We start from the raw sequence: 20,291 nt of genomic DNA, 5'->3' as shown, positions 1-20,291 counted from the left end.
GAAATGTTCAGAGACATTTGTTTTACTACAGTTTTTCATAAACTAAAGTTAAACGGAGGTTCTCTTACTGGAGATAATGAAATGCCAGCTGTCTTAAAATCTTCACACATGCCCACTTGTAATTTCTAACTAGCTTTAATTTGTATCTTGTCCAACCACTGTATGGACGTTGACGGTAGTTTCTTGTGAACTACTGAGTCTCATTCCAGGTTACAGTAGCTGCAACTCTGAAATTAGGATGAGTGTGACCTCAGATAGTTAGGAATACGGCTTGTGACACTAGCAGGTAAAACCTCAGGGATGAGCTTTAGAATTGGAAATTGAAGAGGGATTTGGTTTAAAGGTACAGTTTTGTGGTGGTTTTAACATGTTCAGTTAACAGCTGGGCTTGCAGGTCGATTCACGATGTGCAGAGGTTGAATTGGTGCCAATTAGCCCTTTGCATTGTTTAAGCTACAGCTCTCGTCTAATCTAAACGCCCATTGTTTCAGCTTGCACGATATAAGCTTGACATTTTTTTGATAATGATTTTAAAGTCCCATTGATACAAGAAAAAGTTGCAAGTGATATCCTGATTTGACAAAACCAAGTAGCTTAAAAATGTATTGCGGAAGTGGTAATTGCCTGATGCTTCTCATGTGATGTTTTCTAAGACCGCTTGCTTGACAGGCCTTATTCCTACTGCTGTTAGTAGCTCAGTGAAGAGCAGCAGTGAGGCAGGTATCTGTAGGCCAGATAGATGAGCAAATGAGTATTTATTTTTTTTGTATGTACAGCTTTGAAAGCAGGAGCTGTACCTGGACTTAGTAGTGTTGGTTATGCAGCAGCACGACAAATGCAAGGCAGTGTTGGCAAAGCTGGCATTGTATTGCATTTGCCTCGGCAGCAGTGCAGGGTTGCTATGGGGAAGAAGGGAGGCTAGTGGGGTGTCTCTCCTCTCAAAACCTGTAATGTTGTGACAGCTTCCTTGACCACATTTGCATTGCTGTGACTACAGAGTTGTTCGATGGTTTCTTTAATCTTATTCTCTTCTATTTCTTGTCTCAGATCACCTGAATGGGAGATGAAATGCTGACTTTTAGTGATACGCCATGGCATAGTGGCTCCCAACAGTTGTAAGATAAAAGTTTGAAGTATTGACTGTTTAAAATGAGCTGCTTTAATTTAAATACATTTCTCTCAATAGATACCATTTCAGCTATTGAAAAGTATTGAACAGGTTAAGATTTTTTTTTTTCTCTCCTGTTTGACTTCCAAGAACTGATTGAACAGGAGAAAAGCACTTTGTTGAAAGTATAATAGAGGACAAGTTCTAGCATTATTTTGCCTGTGAGCTTTTTTTTAGCCTTTCATATTAGTAAGACTCAACCCTCAATGTTACAGTTAATCTATAAAGTGCTAAGTACATACACCTCTGGAAAAAAGTCTTATAGGTCACATCTGTTGTGTCAGTACTCTGTAGTAGCACTGAAGGATGGAAATGTTGATCCCTATTCCAATAACTGTGTGGCTACAGGTAAAAAATACTCTACTGCAAAATCCAACTTGGGTGCCAATGTAGGGTGACTCGATGATTTGAAAGGCAGCTCCCCTTGTGGCCGATCTTGCCTGGGCACAATCATTATTTTCAATTTACATGATTTATGTATTAAGATGTGAGAAACTGGCACAAGATCTTTGGACTCCTGGTTTCAAGGTGGTGGTTTTCAGTTAGTGCCACACATCCAGTATGAGTCTGATCTTGCTCAAAGTATTTTAAGTCTTCCGTAACCACAGAGTGAGAGAAACTGAAATCATATCCTTCATATGTTTTACTAAAAGTTGCTGTGCAAAGGCAGCATTGCTAAAATTGCTGTTTTCTCTCAGCTTCTGGTTTGCTTACAGCATAGGCAGAACAAATGTATGCCTGCCCGTGGAAGATGATACAGACTATTTTTGAACACTAAAATGCTGTGGTACATACAGGACCTGGGATTGTCAGACATTTGTGCATGGTGAATTTGGACAAAGATGCCTTTATTCTAGGGCTCTAATTTTGCTAGTTCAGGGCTTGATTATGCCACTGACTCACTGGAATAAAGCCTTTTTTCATTCAACTGATGGTTTAATCAACTTTTCATAAAGAAAGAAGCTACTTTACTGGGATTTTTGGTGATCAATAAAGAATGAACCTCTTTAATATCCTTTACTACTCACTGACTAACATTACAAGCAGCACATTTCAGTAACAGAAAACACTTGTGTTTTCGTCACAAACATCTGTTCTTTCATCACAGACAACTTAAAATGAAGTTACCTGAATTAAGAAGACTGCACAAAAGACCCATTGAATTAGATATCACCTCAGGACTCGTATTATCATCTTGTAGAAGTTTGTGTAAGCTTTGAACTAGCTGTGATTCCTTAAATGATTCTTCAAGCGTTTCTGAAAAATAAGTAAACAAATACCTGAGATGTACCTGAAAAGAAGCTAGAAAGTGAACATGCTTGCTTTTTAAAAATAAAATCCTGACTGGCTTAATTTCAGATTGGCTATACAGGGATGTCTTGGGCATCTGTTTTCTGTACTGGAAAATTTCTGTATTATTTTCTTCACTTGCCTCATTATGGAAGACCGAACCTGTATACTATAGATTGTATAAAATAACTTCATCATAGATTAAAATTTGCAATAATCAGTGCTAGGAATGTTGATTCATGTTGGTTTCCCGGTTGAGTTTGAGAGCCTTAATGGTGGACCAAGCAGTAAAATTGGCTCTTTACTGTCTGGCTTGTTGGCATACAAAATTCAAAATTTCAAGTTGACTATTACTTTTCGATTTATCTCTTGATGTATGTAGATTTCTGTGGTGACTGTCTTTATTGTAATAAATTGAGTCCCATTTTCAAATGTGATCAGTCATACAGGAAATACCTGGAAAAAAAATATACTCAATCTCTCTGAAAATGAGCTCAGTAAAAGTAGTTAGAACCAGTTTTCTCACTTGTTTAATTTGCAACTTCTACAAGGCCCTTTTGTCTATGCTTCTGCTTTATTCTCGCCTGCATTCAAATGTCTGCTGAATATTATTTCCTCAATTTATAGTCTTCATTGACCATTCCAGTCCATAATTTTTCCTTAATTTTATCTTCATTTAGACTTTATCTTTTTCTTTAGTCTTCATTACCTTTACTTTCCTTCTGGTTTTTTTTATACAAGTTTCTAGCATCATACCATGCTACTCAACAGATTATGACTGTCCACACAACCTAATCATCTGACACTACCCTAAACAAAAAAAATCTTTGGGCAGTTCCTGAAGTCTGTTGCTTTTGTGATCTTTTGGATGTCTGACTTCCTTTATTTCATGCTGAAGAGCTAAGTCTAGACAAGAAACATGCTTTTTTGTACATGTTGTGTAGAATTAACAGCATGACACTGTTTCTTAATAATTGAGGATCTTGCACAGGTAAATGCTTTTAGGAGAAAAATACCTAAATCGATTGCAGATGCTATTGCCAAGGCATTCAGAGCCTCATTCTGCATGGCAGCATGTTTGCTTGTTGTCATGGAAACCAGATGCTTCACTCCTTGTGCCTCCTGGATGGCTTTGACCACTTCCTGTTAAAGCAAAGGTAAAATATCACAGATGGAAATCTGACTTATGAATAAAGTGGAATGAAGAGAGAAATGAGGTTGCACTCTTCGGCCTCTGAATAGATGGAAATGATTTGCCTGCTGCAATGCAAACTGATATTTGAAGATTGGAGATAACACTGCTTTTGGCACTGATCATATGTGTTTGCTTAGGGCTGGTCTAATTTACTTGGAATATCAATACTTACAATTATGTATATGCATATCTATAAGATAAAAATACATATATTTTGTCTCAAGTTTTAGTTTGACCTTATTCTGATTTTTCATTTCAAACCTTCAAACTAGCAAAGATTAGTTTTATCAAAGCCTGTGCAGATAGTATCTGCTTTTTTTTATCACTACCTCAAAGTAAAGCGTGGTTGGGATGCCTGTGTATAATAGCATAATTTACAAGAAACAGAAGCCTGTTCTAATATGCCAGCAGATACAGATCACACCAGATTCATCCATCACTAGGTAGATAAGTGGGCTCTTTGGAGCTTCTGGAGGACTGATGTTTGGAACAGATCTGGGTTATCTTTGCCATTTTAATTAGAAACTAATATTTATGGAAATAGAAAAGCTTTACTTACTATTTGTCAAGCCTTGCTCAAGCAGGGTAAAAGTTGACAAATGACAGTAAATAGCTATGTTGCTCATTTCTGTGCAGTATGTGTGACTACGGAGAGCACTGCTTTCCTGCTTACACCCTTATTGGTATTGAGGCAGACTAGAGGGGTTTTTACTGTGAACTTTCATGTTTTTAATGATAAAGCTGTATGTGCTGTTTTAACACTTAACCCTCAGCTATATTGACAAGCTTTAAAAATATTTGAGAAGGATAAAGTAGAAAGATATCAGGACAATAGCTCTCATACTTGGGATCTGTTGTGATGCAAGATCGATGCTAGCAGCCGATTTGCTTCTCCACGGACACCAGTGTGGTCATTAGCATTGCACCACTGTACAAGTCTGTTGAGCAGCACGGGGTCTTGTCCCAAGATTTCAGCTGCATCAGCTGAAAAGAAAAGCATCAGGAGACATTCAAAATCAGACTTCACAGTCTTTCTGTCACAGAAGTGTGAATGCAGAAGTAGCCAGGACCACAGGCCTGAGCTCGGTATCCTTTAAAAGCTGTAACTAGACCACTGGGCTTTTAAGGGATCTTGGAAATCTTGAGGAATGCCGGTTGTGTTAGGGCAACTCTTGGAGGTAAAGAACAAAGTAAGCTGTTCTGATAGACCTATCCTTTTTAAAAGGCTGCTGAAGCAGGGCTTAAAATGAGTAGCTTCATATCTTTGAAAGCAAATATTCTGTTGCTATACTGAAATCTTCTTGAGGACTGTCCCTTTCCAATTTGGTTTCTTGCACTTGCTCTTTGAGTCCTGCACAAATGTAATCATGGGCTCTTCAGAGTCTGTTCTTGCTGTTTCAGTGCTCCTAGTAATGGTGATAATTACTGTTGGTAGCATGTGGGAAGCCAAGTCTTAGTACAGAATTGCAGCATGTCTGTAATTGCATGTCTCAAGTTCTAAGAATGTGTGTTGAACTGTGTATTAGACATCACCAAAACTTCCCCCAGAGTTTGGAAGAGCCTTTTAATTTGTGTTCCCCTGTGTTTCAGGAATCGTATCTCAAGACATGCTAGCAGTATTATCTCTGTGGTTGACGTTTGCAAAAAACCTCACTAGATAACTTTTCCTAAGAAGTGAAACTCTAATGATATGCTGTGGTTTAAGCTCGTTGCCACTAAGGGAGACTACTCCCAAAGCTCTTAGAAGTTCAGCAGCGAAAGGAACTTTACTTATGCTCTCTCAATATTGCATCAGTCTAGCACATGGTTCCACATCAGTCTTACTGCAGTTTAATAACACATCTTTAAAGTGCCGTGGATCAAAAATGACTAACTGGTGGAAAGGTGGAAAGTGATTTCCTAAGCAAAGGAAAAATGCAGATATAATGGTGCTGAGGACTGTGAAATACTCCATTTTAACCAAGTATGTTAAGCAGGGGTTCAGCCCTGAGGACATCCTGGTAAATACTGCTTCAGTAATTTCAGTTAGTTGATTCTGTTCAGTACTTAAGACATTGAAATTCTACATCTTGGTTCAATTGGAATTTTCTTCTAAGTGAAGGATACCAGGAGAAAGGTAAGAAAGTAGTTATGTGCACAACTTAGGCTGCCTCTTTGTAGGAATTGAGTGCTCACCCATTTGACTTTGAGCACACAAGAGCTCTTTTGTAAACTGCCAAACTGCTGTTCCTATGTGTTCCAGTTGATTGTGAACTGAGGATATAAATGCACAGCACTTCCAACTTGGCACCAGGTGTATTAGCTGAGAGCTAAGAGTAGTCACAGGACAGATGCTCACTTTTGGTGTAGAATTACTCTATTTGCAAAATTACACTGTGGTTATAAGATTTAATTCAAATTTAGGAGTCTTGTGTAGTTAATTTTTAATAAAGAGTTTTTCTTGTTGACTTCATTTTGGCTATATTGAGTCCTGTCCCATGCCTGCCCCCCACCCCTCGACGCTGGAGGACCAGAGCAGATGGGCATGAAATGTGTGTTGTATGCTCTGAAGAAGGAAAGATGTGGTGAAGGTCTTCATGGGAAGTGTATGTTCCCTAAGAAGGGCCATTAAGGGTTTGTGAGCTTTTTTCCGATCTTTTTCTGCTTTTCCAGTCTTTTGAAATAGTTCCAGGCCTGAAAGAAGATAACCAGGGAGATCCCTTCTCCTTTGGAAGCAAATTCAGAAAGGGAAAAATGTGGGGAAAAGTCTGTGTGGTTTTAAGATACTGGGATGTTTGTCTCTTGGAGCTTTGCTGAAGCAAAGACTTGAGGAAGAACCAATGTTAACATCCAGAACAGAAGGGATAGGTTTGGCTGACAGGGGCATCACCCTACTCCTGTTTCTTTACCTGTCCCTTTCTCTGTTGCATTTGTTTTGAGATATTCTGGAAAGGGTCAAGTAGAGTATGCACCAGAAGGTCAGTGTCAATAAACCACATGATTACTCTGGATATTTTGCAGAAACTGTAAGACTGTAAGTCAACCTATACTCTTTCTATTTTGGGGAGGGAGATGAGGAAGGATGGACACTTCCTTTTTTTTATTTGTCCAGTACACTAAGGAATAATCCACAGGGCAAAATCCCATAAGGAATCTGGGAGGTTCTAGCCTAGCCGAACATACTTTTTTTGAGGTAATAGTTATTTGTCGTTGCATACCACCTGCATATTACCTTCTGTAAGAGAAAGGCTTTTGCTTCTAGGTCAGATGTTACATGTTAGTCTGAGGAGATCATGGTAATCCAGTTTAGTACAGAAAGCTGAAAGAGGTAGGAGAGTGGTGAATGGAACCAGTTTAAGAGGTTGTTCAAAGGAGGTGTCTTGACACAGTTTGACAGGGACCTCCTGATGTCTGCCAGCAATAGAGCTCTTTGAGGTAAAACCCAATTAGTTATACTTAACTGGAACAGGAGGACATTTTAACTTACAAAATGCCAAATTTGAGTAAATTGTGTGTATGACTGAACTTTAACTTGAGCGGAAAGTCCTTTGGCTGTTGAAGTGCAGAAATTCTGCTCCTCTGAAGCAAAAAAGCAAAACTGTGAAAACCAGTTAACATTAACATCTCTAGTGTAATGAAGCTGATGGATCTGACTGCAGTTTTCTATAGTTAGAAAGAAACCTAACTCTTCTAGTCAGTAGCTCTCAGCATGCCCAGTGATTATCAGAATAATGAATTTATACTAGATAATGCAATTAACTAATTTAGTGTAGACTTCTTAGTAGATGTGTATTCAAAGAGTTTCAGGCTGAGTTAGTTAAGGGCAGTGTTGGCTCATGGGTAAACAGAATAGAAAGTAAAGGTGGGAGAATTGTGTCTTCATAGGCAGGAATCAGTAAACATTGAATGATCTTCTACATCTTTTTTTTCTACTTTACACTTTGATATCTGTAGTGTTTCACATTCGGAAGTTGTACCATTTTGTGCCAAATTCTGACTTCATACTAGAGCTGGTAAATAGCACTGAGTAAAAAAAAAAAAAAATTTAGATAATGTGTTTGATAATTTAGATCTGTGTTATTATGATGTCTCAATTTTAAAAGTTAAATGGTCTCCCCTGTTGGAATTTCGATATAGCTTCAGAGAAATGAAATTTTAATGACTTCCTGCAAAGCCTGAAAGGAAGAAGAGGCTAAGTTTCTGTATATCTTGCAATGTCCATTTCCTACCATGGTGAAATATAGGTGAAAGCAGCTTTTTACTGGACTGGAATCAGTGCAAATTAATGATTGCTAGATGTAAATTTTATGTCATGCATATTAATTTGAAAAAGGATGCAGGTAGCTGCCATATCAAAGTGGTGTCTGCAGTGGTATAAATGAAAATGAGTGCAGCATGAAATGTAGGAGTGAGGTTTTTTCCCCTTCCATATAACTACTGAATTTGTGATTGTAATTGTTCCGTACCAGCTGTCAATTCCCATTGCAAAATGGTCATAACACTTCTGATTCTGTTTTTGACCTATTTCTTGTTATTCCTACACATCAAGGTGGGTGGTACTAATTAAGTGTTCTAGAGCAGCTGCTCTGGTGATATGAAAGAATTACAACACCATTAAAAAAAAAAAAAAAAAAAACCAAAAACCCAAACCCCACAACACTTGTTTTTGTGTTATACTCTGGTAAGAAGCTAGTAAGTCTAAAAATAAATTAAGATATTGTGTTAGATCTTAACACAATTCTGACGTTATTCATGTTTCTCAAAATGCAACTATATGCACAGGTGAGTATTGTTGCCTTTGCATATCCACCTCTGTAAAACTGAATGAAGTGCAAGTAGATAATCCCACATTTCAACATGCAAACTAAATTCAACATTTGAGCTACGCCAGCAAGATAAACGTGGCAATAACTGCATAGAGAGACTGTGTGACTGGTAGAAACTTGTTTCTCCTGCCTCTCCACCCCAGCTCCCTTTGATCATTTTATGTTCTCCAGTTGTTCTGTTGATTTGCTTTCCTGTGATTTGGCACTGTAAATCCTTAGCCTGATGTTTTTCCATCATACTTGCGCCTTGCTGGTATATCTTTGGTGGAAAACATCTTCCTTTTAGGCCTTTGCCATTTCTTACTGACTGCTGCAGATTCTTCTGTTTGGATTATTTCTCATCTACCTCTGAGGCTGATTGGAGCCTTCAGCAATCATCTCTGTTGGAATCTCTCCAGACTGAGCAGAATTAGGTTAGCAGGACACTTAGCCTGGAGTCTCCTTGCATATCCATTGTCTTGCAGGGGGAGGGGAGGAGGAGGGTGTACAGCTGACATCAGTAAGTACTAGCAATTCCCTACCTTGACCATCTGCTAATTTGCGTAGTGTTCCAAGAAGTTTAAACTGCACAGGAGGCATCTCTGACCTTAGAAGTGCCTGAATCCGTTCTGCCACACCTTCTTCCAGCACTTGAATCTTGTTAACAACTAGAAAATGGAAAAAAGATGTTGATGTGAAGCTCAGTAACTACACAAGCATCTGAAAATGTAGATATGATGTAACTGTTGTTCTGAATTTTATGCTCCATTATGCTCTTAGCAAAAGGTCCAACTTCTTAGAGCACTCAGAAACAAAGTCAGGACTACCTGGCTGTTTAGGCTTCTCTTTTGAGCTAAAAACTTCCTAGGAATTGCTGTTATGATATTTTGGTTACTTTCGATCTCAGCCCTGCCTGGAATGAAGTACATAAAAGAGGATAAACACAGCATTGTTGTTTCTCTTCCTTTTTCTGGTTGTAATAGATTATCCATCCACTCTCCCACTGACATGAGCAAGCCTTTCCTATGCTTGCTTATCTTAATGGGGTGGCAGAAGTGATTTACGTAGCCATATTGCTTGAGAATGAATTTTCTTTTTGTATTTGAGCTCACTGATCCCCTGTTGTTCATGCCTTTGCTTCTGTGCTTTCCCAATTCTTGTGTCTTTGCTTCAGTCATTAGTGCAGTAATCCCTGGTAATAATCAGAAGCTTGCCTGGAAGGAGTCCTAATGCTGCTTAACTGTGCTACCAAAAGCTGCTTCTTCCAGAGCAATTTTCTTCCCATCCTCTGCGTGCCCCCTTTTTTTTTATTTGGGAGGGGTGGGGGGGGAGGATGGGGAATGACAGGACAGTGAAATTAGGGAGATAACTGTTTTCTATCTTTCTCCTTCTATTGGGCAAATTGAGAAGCAGACACTGGTAAGCACTTACTCTTAATGTCCTTGTTTTTCAGTGGCACAGACTGACTCCATTCACTAGAGCATAATGACTTTTTGCAATTTTTTTTTTATAAACACGTGTTCTCTTTTAAGATCTTTACTTGAATTTAAGACTTCCCCTGTGCCTATTTGCAAGTGTTAGCCCAGACTTAATTTTTATTTTACGATTTATTTGGATTTGCACTCAGTCTCCCCCCCCACCCCCCCCACCCCCGCCCTGGGTAGCAGACTATATTGCTGAAAGTGATAGAGTTTGTGTATTTCTGGAAGTGATGTATTATTGTGAGGGAATGTCTTACAGAAGAAAAGTACAGTGTAGTAGTACATTTTAAGTGCTATGCATTGCCCACACACTTGGAAAGTTCTAAAATGTAATAGACTTGAACAGAACAGATAATCAAAATATCAATGTATCAATACAGAGTCTATTTTATAATTCAGAGTTGAGCCTTTTAAAGTACAGCTGCAAAGAACATTAAGATCTACTGGTAGTATGTGTAGCAGGCAGTAATAGAGGGGTGAAGTTGTAGGTTGTAACCACATTTTTCTGGATTTTTAGATCCTGTAGTCCTTGCAAGATCAGCTGTGTTCATTGCTTTGCTAAGGAACTGCTAAGCAATGCTTGTGGGCTTGGCAATGCAAAAAGTGGGCCTTGGTGTTCGTTAAGGAACAGGTTCTGTTGTGAGTTAGAATGTGGCCATTTGTGTTGTCAAGGGAAACTACATCAAAATTGCTATCTTTCAAATGAGATTAATTGGTATCTTTTCTGCTTGTAATGATTAAATACTATTTAATTTTTAAATAAATTAAAATTGTACATATTGCAGAGTGAAATCAATGAGAACTAAGCATGGGACACCTCTATAGAAAAAGGCTTGTAGAAAAAAAAAAATCTACCTTTCATTCTCAAAGATAGTTACATTTTGCCTACTAAATTACACTCCTAATTACAGCTGGATGGCTCACTATGATTTTTCATGATTCTATGATTATCTTCTAATAGCTCTGTGTTAAGTTGTAACTGATTTAAGGTAGCTGGCATGCATGGTCGAAATACTGCATGCTTTGTTAGTACCAAAACACAATTTGCACAGGCCTCTGCTGATGTGAATGGTGGTAGAAAATCTCTTCACAGAGAAATAAAATATACATAGAAACAGTGAGGAGCTTATGGTGTGAGATGTATTTATTAAAATACTGAATAGGCAGACATGGCTATTTATCCAGAGAGTGTGATAATACTATAAGTCAAACTAAATAAATTACTTGAGAGCATATAAAAAATAAGTTGAAAGAAATAGGTGAAGTTCAGAAGAGAGCTATCTGCAAGAAGAAATGAGAGTGTATTAGGCTTTGAAAGGAAGTAGGGGAGGCAAAGTAGCAACTAGTATATTCTGGGGCTCCCTTGTTCAAAGCTATGATTATGTATAAAACTGTTAAACCACGCATGCTGGCTTGCTTACATAATAAAATTGGGAGAAAACTTCAAGTTCTTTTATTTTCAGAAAATAGTGTTGGTGTTGTGCTCTTCTCTGGAGTACTGCATAGCAGTGTAAGAACTGTGTTGCAGGGTGCTGTACTGTTAAGTCTCTAGCAAAACTTTTTTTTTTTCACTTTCACATGGAAGCAGTACATTTGAAATGAGAAGCAGCACAATTTTGTGATGTGTATTAACAAAAGATCACAAGAGTAGAATCGTTTGGGTTGGAAGGGACCTTTAAAGCTCATCTAGTCCAACCCCCCTGCAATGAGCAGGGACATCTTCAACTAGGTCAGGCTGCTCAGAGCCCCGTCCAACCTGACCTTGAATGTTTCCAGGGTTGGGGCATCTACCACCTCTCTGGGCAACCTGTTCCAGTGTTTCACCACCCTCATTGTAAAAAAATTTCTTCCTTATCTAATCCAAATCTACCCTCTTTTAGTTTAAAACGATTACCCTTTGTCCTGTCACAACAGGCCCTACTAAAAAGTCTGTCCCCATCTTTCTTGTATGCCCCCTTTAAGTATTGTAGTTAAGTGTGTTACAAAGGCTGAATTTGCAATGAATATTGGCTTTATAGAAGAGGAGCAGATTTATGAAATCCCTACCAGCTGTGATGCGATAGCTCCACCCCATACTCTCTATTTTAAGCTATAAACCGTGTTCTGCATTTTTGTCTTGAACTGCTGTGTGCTTTTAATATGAAACCATTTCAGCAGCTGGCAATAAGATCACACTTTATTATATTTAGACCCTTTATGTAGATCAGAAGTCCTGATGAATTATTCAAATATATATGTCTCTGCGGGGGGGGGAAGGTTAATTGCCCCTCAGTATACAAGGGAGTGGAATTGGTGACTTGGACAGAGCTGCACAGATCTCCATTAAGAGACCCATCTTTACAAAGAATCACTGTATGTCAATTGTCTTCAAACTCTGTACCTGGAATAGCAAGGTTTCGAAGTGCACTGAGTGCAGCATGTTGAACAGAGACGTCCCCACTCTCTACGTGTTTCTCCAAAAGATCCAGAAGCTGATGTATGACTCCCAGCTGTACCATTCGTACACAGTTGCCATCTGAAGAAAGAGGCAAAAGCAAGCAGGTGAGAGAGATAAGAAATACAGTGATAGAAATTAATCATGCAAATTGAGAATTCAGGGAGTCTTTGCCTTGATTGTTTCCTTGTCTTGATAAGATTGAGACTATAGCTTTTGGGTTGGTTTTTACAACCTTCAGCTCTCTAGAGATAAGTGGGCATCAGCCACTTGTGAACGGATGCTGAGACACCCTCTAGTAAAGCTTAGCTTGAGAGCGCTTTCTAGGGACAGTCATAGTCAAATTCAAAATCATATGTTCTCTAGTCAATTTCTTTTTCAATACTGCTTTATTTTCCACTACAAATGTGGTGGAATACTCGTAGCATTTTCCATTTCTCTACAGGATAGCTTTAATACTTCAGTTTTGCTATTCTACTGGCTTAAGATGTTATTGTGAGACCGGGGATCTTATCCAGCAATGTGAGTCTGATTATTAGTTTTGTACTGCTGTTGCTCCCTGTATTAAATCAAATATTTTGTCATTAACTAATCATTGAAAGAATCAGGCCTAGGTTTTTCTTACCTTTTTTGAGAAACCCACTTTCTGAAATGAGAAGTCTAGTTGTGTTGCAGTCATATGAAGCTAGGAAAAATGAGTTGACCTAGAGAGTTCTGATCTGTTTAATGCTGGTGAAAGAGCAGATCTGTACATTCCAAAGAACTACCATTTTGCCCAGTACATGCTCTGCAATATTTTGTCAGTTTGTGTCTATATGTCTCCTTCTCTCTTTGAGAACTTGCTTTGCAGCGGTGACAGCCCTTTTATTATCAGAAGCTACTTAGCTTACCTTGATAGGAAATGAGAAAGTGTTCTCTTAAAGAGCAAAACGAAACCCTCCATATTACGGTCTGCATCCTTCCTGAAGGAAGTGTTTTGAAGATACCATTTGGCAAATATTTTTCTGTATTTTATTTTAGACAGTTTATTATACCTTGAAAGGCATATTCTTGACACCAGTCAACATTTCCTTACTGCAGTGCTGTTATAGAATGCTGTTTGTTAAAATGTGGCAAAACAGTGTGAACGCTATATAAGACGACCACGTCTTCACCTGGGGTAAACAATTTTCCATAACTATAGACTTCGTGCAAATACAGAATCTGGCCAAAAGTAGCTTTAGGTGCTTCTCATGGTACTAACTGCATGCCTAAAATGTACAGATTTCTAATTTTTGTGTGTATACCACTTAAAAATGGCTCTAGTAATTTTAACACCTTTTCTGGTTTGAATGTTATTTCTACCCCAAAGTAGTAGAAACTCCTCCATGTTGTGATTTCAACCAACGCCTACTGTTCCTTTAATTTCTTAGCATTTCAGTTAGTAGCATATTTTTCCCCTGTATTACTACATATATTAAGAATTTGTCAAATGCTTAAAATGTAAGTGGATATTTTCATGAGAGGACTGTCAGTCTGTGAAATATTTTGAATTCTACTCATGCAAAAATATTTTTATATCAATTTATACATACATTCTCTAAAGCTGATGTTTTTGCTCATGATTCTTCAAATGTTCTCTTGCCTAATCTTTGGAGATCAGAGTATATGAGGAAAATTGCCCAGTCCTTTCTAGGAACAGGTTCTCTAGGAGTACACCATCTCTTTTGGTCTGCCAGTATTCTACAGGCAAAATACTTTGATCTTCATATAGGCTAACCTTAATTGAATTTAATTTCTCTCCTCCACCCACCTTTCAAACCAAAGAATGGCAGAGCATTTTTTTCTCATGTAGTAAAGTGCGAATAGGCAGAACCCATTAGTGGTTGCCTTGCTTTGAGCTCCAAACTGGTGTTCTCTCCCATGGATTTTTGATTGGATAGCAGCAGAACCTTCAATTTAATGGCTCATAGTTAAAGTCGTATAGGAACAGCCATTTTCATAGCTGCAAACGCTGTCTGTCATCTTTTCGCTGCCTCAGAAGTTGTTTGATGCTGAGATCAGATTTCCATAGGATTTTCTTTTTCTCTTAGATTAAAGGCTGTGCATACATGGGTGGCACACACTGGGGCCTGAGAGGGATTATTCGCTATTTCCACATGAAACATCTAATGGGGTTGCGGGGGAGATGGAGGGAGAAGAGCGAGTGACAAAGCAAGCCATTCAGCTGAATAAATTAAAGATAGCCAGTTTAAAGGCACCGAGGGCATTTCTGTGGCCTTTGTAGAACTGCGATGCACAATGGCTAATTCAGAGCAAGGGATAAAACAAAAAAGGGAGTCTAGAAAGGATGTGGGGGAGAGGTGGAGATTTGTGTGTATGATAGCTTGCTTTAAAACAAAAAAAACAAAAAAAACCAGATGAGACTGACTAGCTAAACATTCAGACAGATATGAGGGAATCTTTTATGATAATTAAGCACATATAAATGCAGAAAGTTGAGCAATGTTGAAAAAGCTCCTTTTTGTTAATTGAGTATGAACCCAGTACAGTAACTATCAGTGAGAAAGGACAGAAAACATGGTGGGGTATCTTCTGCTGACTGATTCAACACAGCATGCATTCCAGGAGTCTGTTTATGAGAGTCTCTCTGTATTTCTGTATAGTATTAAGGCTCATTGCTTTCTATAATAGGAAAATGCAAAAGATAAAATGACTTATCTTGAGATTTCTTTTTCCCCCCGGTAAGTCTGATTAACCCTACCTTCCTAAAAGTTACTGAAAACCTAAAGCATCAATAATTGTGTGTTATTTTTTTATATTTCTAACAAATGTATTTGCCATGAAATGTTTCCAGAGTCTCCTCTCTAATAGTGTGCAATTTAGGAAAAGTGCGAAAGCTTGCATACCTGACCACCCCATTTTTCACAATTATGTCCCTCAAACTACTTCGATATCATTAGCATGTGTAACTTAAAGGTATGCAAGTCTCCAGTCTGCAGAAAAGCAAGAATGTTACTGTTTCAGAGCCAGGGAGCAATGAAATTTAGTAGTGTTGCTTTTCTCTCCGCTCACAAACAGTGGCTTTCAATCTTCAAAAGGTAGAGAATAACCAACCTTACCATTTTTTGTAAAATTAGCAATAGCCGTTGCTCCTGTCTCTGTAGCTGCATGTGTTTGGATGTGATGCAAATAGCAGCATTCTGGGAGATGATGCCACATCCCTTAGCAAAACAACTTCTGCATGTACTTATCTGTGGCATGACAAATAGAGAGAACATCTCATGTCTGTTTATAATTAGCCCTGAAGTGAACTGTTCTGTCTTTGGGGAGATTTAAATCAATGATTACTTAGATTGTTGTTATAATTAATAATTTAAGGCCTTTAAATTGTTAATTGCCTTGGGATTGGGGGTGGTGGGATGCAGTATAGATGTCCAGTTCTTGATGTTTTATTCTTTAATCTGTGTTGCCCAAAATACAACATAGCAAGGCCACCTAAATTAAGTTGCTGTTAGGTCATTAGCCTTTTCTTGTTGTTCCTGAAATCAGCTTAAAGACTTAGAGAAAAATCTAGGTCAGCAATGTGTGTAGTCTAGGTCAGCAATGTATGTAGTCTGTTCCTGATAATAGATGCAGAACTTACATTACAAGAAAGTTCTTGCATTTTGTTTGTTAGTCCAAATGTTCAAAGTATGTACACAGGTTCGCAATGAGGAAACATGAGTAGTTCAATATCATGTGAACTTAATCTGATGATTAGCTTTAAACTTAAAACTGGCTCTTAGGCCAGCTTTCAAAGTTATAGAAGCAGGGTGTGAACTGACAACCACAGGTACAGTTACAGGGGCCTTGAAGTTCTTGTGCTTGCGTTTGCGTTCTGCACAGGAGCAGTCACAGTGGTATCAGATGACTTGAGGCAACATGTGTCTATGCTTGAAGGGAAGCATGGCAAGGTGAGCACTAGGCTCCTATAAAAAACCAGAACAGATGGCAACCCCTCTGCTAAGGGGACATTTTGATGTTGTTTCTTTATGTATCTGGACTGTCAGTCAGTATTCCTTTTTTTACCTCCAAGAAGCAGAGAGACAATGAGATCTGATGCAGCCTTCACAATGCATGTATCTTCAGCTTGTGAACTAGCCTGGAGCCTCAGCAGGATCTCGGACACCACCTCTTGCACGCCTGCCTCCACCAGCTGCACTTTCAGAACATCTGTAGAGATCATAGTAAAAGCACACTAAAAGCTTCTTGGGTCTCTGCAGTATTTCAAACTAGGAAGCTAAATCCTTAAACTTCAGCCAGTCTTTTTTTCAGGTGCAGTCACTGTTTTGGTTTTGTTCATAACAGACATCCTGGTGCTAGGATAACACCAAGACAGAATGCGCAAAGTTGCTGCATTGAGCTTTGACATTTCTTGTATTGCCAGTTATGAGTTTTCATTTCTTTAAAATCTGTATCAGGTATCTAGATATTTTTAGTGGATTCTTGTTGGTGCTTGTTACACCACTGCTTAGAGTAGACATCTTCTATGATATTCGGCTGTCATTTTTTAAAATAAAAAACCAATCTGTCTAGTCTGCTTTCCTGTTGCACACCATGGGGAATATGAGTTTGAATCTGCTATCTTATGGATCTACTGAAATAGAGTGGAATGCTATTCTCTCCCTCCTTTCTTTGTTGCCTCACCTATTTTGCTTCAAAGTCTTGCTCAGGCCAGGATTTCATATGTTCTGGCTTATTTCCACTGAAGAGATTGCTGGTTCCATTAGTACGATCCCATGGCAAACTCAGGACCCAGAGCTTAAGCTAAGTACCAGTACCCTGTCTCTCCTCATTCCCCCAAGCTGAAAGGAGCCTTACCATTTTCTGCAAGTGCTTGCAGGACCTCAAAGACAATTTCTAGCCTCTCATGGTTCTCTGCTCTTCTCAGTTGTTTCACCAGCTGTTCAGCAACATTTGTCTTGCTTAGAGCTTCCTTGGCTGTATCTGTGTATATGATAAAGTCAGGATTTTGAATGTTCTTTATTGGATTAAATGTTAAAAGCATATCTCCCTATAATCTGAAGTGATTAGACACAACTTTGTATTTTAATGCGTTTTCTGTTTTTATAGATGCTTCTGTCCCTTTGGACAGCACTGAGGCAGCAAAACTCTGCTCCACCCCTTCTCCCCCCTACTTCTTTCTTTAACACTATTTTTGTCTAATTCCTGTAGCTATGACCTTATAATAGCTGTCAAATTAATCCTGGCTTAATTCCACTGACTCTTATGAATCCATCTGTAGTATGATTATTTAATACATCAAATTGGTACATGCCAGTTTGCTGTAGTAGTGTATTTTCTGCCTTGATTAGATGGTTTTAGTCTTGCTGGGATCCTAAACATCTACAAGATGCATGTTAACAAAGATCAGATTTTTTTTTTAAAGCTTCCTGCTGTCTGACATAGAACACATTTGAATGGAATTAAGTAATATAAAAGAACTAGAATGGAATAGGGTATTAAGTAATATGAGAGATCTGTAAAGGACAGACCTCACTAGAGGATGATGTGACAGTGTGTGTGATACCATACCCCTTCCCTGCCTTTACCCCTAAATGCAGGAAGCAGTAGATCAAACTGTAGTCAGACCATATACAAAGTGTGTTACTAATTTTCTACTTGGTCTTTTTCTTCTGTCACTATTTACAACTTGTGTAAAGTAGGGCAGATGTAATTTAAATCAGTGGAGATGCCTTTGGTTTGAAAATTGTGTAAATGAAAAGGGAAGCTGTTTCATCAAGGTATATAAACTTAATTATTAAATAAAAATAAATTTTAAATAAATGAGTACTTAATATACCACATCTGAAGTAGTTGAAACTGTCAATTTACCACATGAAGTTATGCCCTCTATACTTTTTTTCTGGGTCAAAAGCTGTCTATTGAATCTTAATTGTTTTAATATAGTACCAGCAATTGCCGATACTCCAGGAAAGAGTAGTTACTTCTCCAACACGGATACTGTGTCCAGTCCCTGATTAGGTATCAGTAGTGTTTAAAAAACACAAGACCCAAACCAAACAACCCCCTGCCTCACACTCAAACCAGCACCTTCCCATAACCAACAAAACCAAATCCCCAGAAAAAAAAAAACAACAAACAACACCCCCCCCCCCCCCCCCCCGCCCCCGAGCCTGTGGACGTTGTGCATGTACATGGAAAGGCAGTGACAGTGTGAAGATGATATCTTGCTAAGATACAAAAACATTTACTTACCAAGGTCTGCAAGATTGCATAAGGCTAATAAATCAACATGGACAAGTGGTTCACTCTCTGCATAATCAGTTAATATTCGGACTAGTGATGTGATTATTCCTACCTTCACCAGCTCTTCCTGAAGATCCCCTGGTTAATAGTAAGCATAAAAGTTAAAGGTGATTAATTAGGGACTAATTAAGTCAGTAAAAAATGTCCAACTGAGATGCTTTGCAGCAAGATAGTCTGGTCCTTTCTCACACTGTTAGAATTTGTACAGATTTTGTGCTGTGGCTTTAGGCTAATGTATGTGTGTGAGAAATGCAGGTTTCAGGACAGAGTTTTGCTGAACCTCCTGGTTCTACTTTGACTTGAGGAATTAAGCCACTGTAAAAATATATAAGGGCAATTGCATGAGCATCTCTACGACTAGTGCAGCTTCTAAAGTGAGTTCTGATGGACTGTATCTCTTCATATGTATCTGAAAATTGAGTGAGGAACAGAGAGTTGGTTTATTTCTCTCAGGGAATGGGAATCTCAGCCTTATTATCCTATGGCTTCTTTTGTTCTGAAGGGCAGGGAGATGGAAGAGACTGGAAACCGAAGATAAAGCATAGTCCAGTGATGAATCTGCTTTCAGGGATCAGCAGTATTCTGACTCATACAGCAAATATCTGTATGTCTGCTTTTTGCATGTTAGAATAATGATTCTTTTTTTCTTAAAAAAAACCAAACAAAAACCCAAACAACAAACCACAAACCTTCTTTGTAAAACAAGACAATTTACCAATACCTGGGCTATTATAAGATACCACTGAGAGACAGACTGCTCTAAAGTTGATCTGGGGGATTCATTCTCTTACATTTTTTTGAATGTTAGTTGCTCAGCGTGTAGGGAGTCTTGGAGTGCTTGAATTCAAGGCATCTTTGGAATTTTTATAGGCTGAGTAAGGTTCTCAAGCAGATGTAAATTTGTGTGACTTAAGGGAATTCAACAAAGTACAGTAAGTAAAAAAATTAATTTGGTCCCAGTTCTAATATACTAACTAAAGTTTTCTCTATCCACATGCAGAATTGCTGAGGAAAACACTGGTAAATTTTTTTTTTCTTTTTGTAAATTGTCTTGTGATGAATGAAAGCTGAATATCTAAAATGATTTTGAGAATGCCGAGAACTATGAAATACAAAGTTGGACAGGGATGATTGCTTAACAGTACAACGACACTGCTTTTGCAGTAGCGTCTTGCTGAGGGGCTAGGCTGCAACTTGAATGACAACATATATGACAGACACCAGAAAGTGGGTGCTATTGTAGCATATACAATTGTAATTTAATCGGGAAATAACTGACATTAATTTTTCTGTGATATATTTATTGCTGTGTTAGTAATAGGAATTATTAAAGCATGTATCTTATAGTCACAGTCATCTTGTCAAATTATGCTGGGCCTGTGTTCTGACAGAAGTGAAGCAGATTTGCAGTATGGCCATATGCTTTAGTAATGCTGTACAGTAGTTGCATGAGCCCTGCATGTAATCATATGGAGAAGTGTTTTTTAAACTATTATGTGGCATTCCTTGGCAAATACATATAATTTGCAGGGGGCTAGTAGAATCTATATCAGGTACCTATTTTGCTTGTATTTCATAGGAACAATGCAGGGAGGCAAACACATAGCTTTCTAGATAAAGCTACGCAGGTCCACACTAGAAAAACAAG

General features: G+C 38.4%; 1 protein-coding gene across 1 annotated transcript in view; it reads right to left on the bottom strand.

Moving 5' to 3' along the window:
* Positions 1–817: 817 nt before the first annotated feature.
* The window catches only part of LOC142030105 (rap1 GTPase-GDP dissociation stimulator 1-like), a 36,860-nt gene continuing 17,386 nt past the window's right edge, over positions 818–20,291 (bottom strand). Inside the window, 9 exon segments of the mRNA XM_075025601.1 lie at positions 818–1,052; positions 2,297–2,425; positions 3,475–3,601; positions 4,498–4,637; positions 8,980–9,105; positions 12,299–12,433; positions 16,403–16,546; positions 17,195–17,320; positions 18,593–18,721. Of these exon segments, the coding sequence (XP_074881702.1) occupies positions 919–1,052; positions 2,297–2,425; positions 3,475–3,601; positions 4,498–4,637; positions 8,980–9,105; positions 12,299–12,433; positions 16,403–16,546; positions 17,195–17,320; positions 18,593–18,721 (1,190 nt within the window). The 3' untranslated portion in view covers positions 818–918.

The sequence above is a fragment of the Buteo buteo genome, chromosome 4, assembly GCF_964188355.1.
Source record: "Buteo buteo chromosome 4, bButBut1.hap1.1, whole genome shotgun sequence".
NCBI classification, from domain to species: domain Eukaryota; kingdom Metazoa; phylum Chordata; class Aves; order Accipitriformes; family Accipitridae; genus Buteo; species Buteo buteo.
The sequence above is the reverse complement of the archived record's forward strand: the minus strand, read 5'-3'. Positions and strand labels throughout refer to the sequence as shown.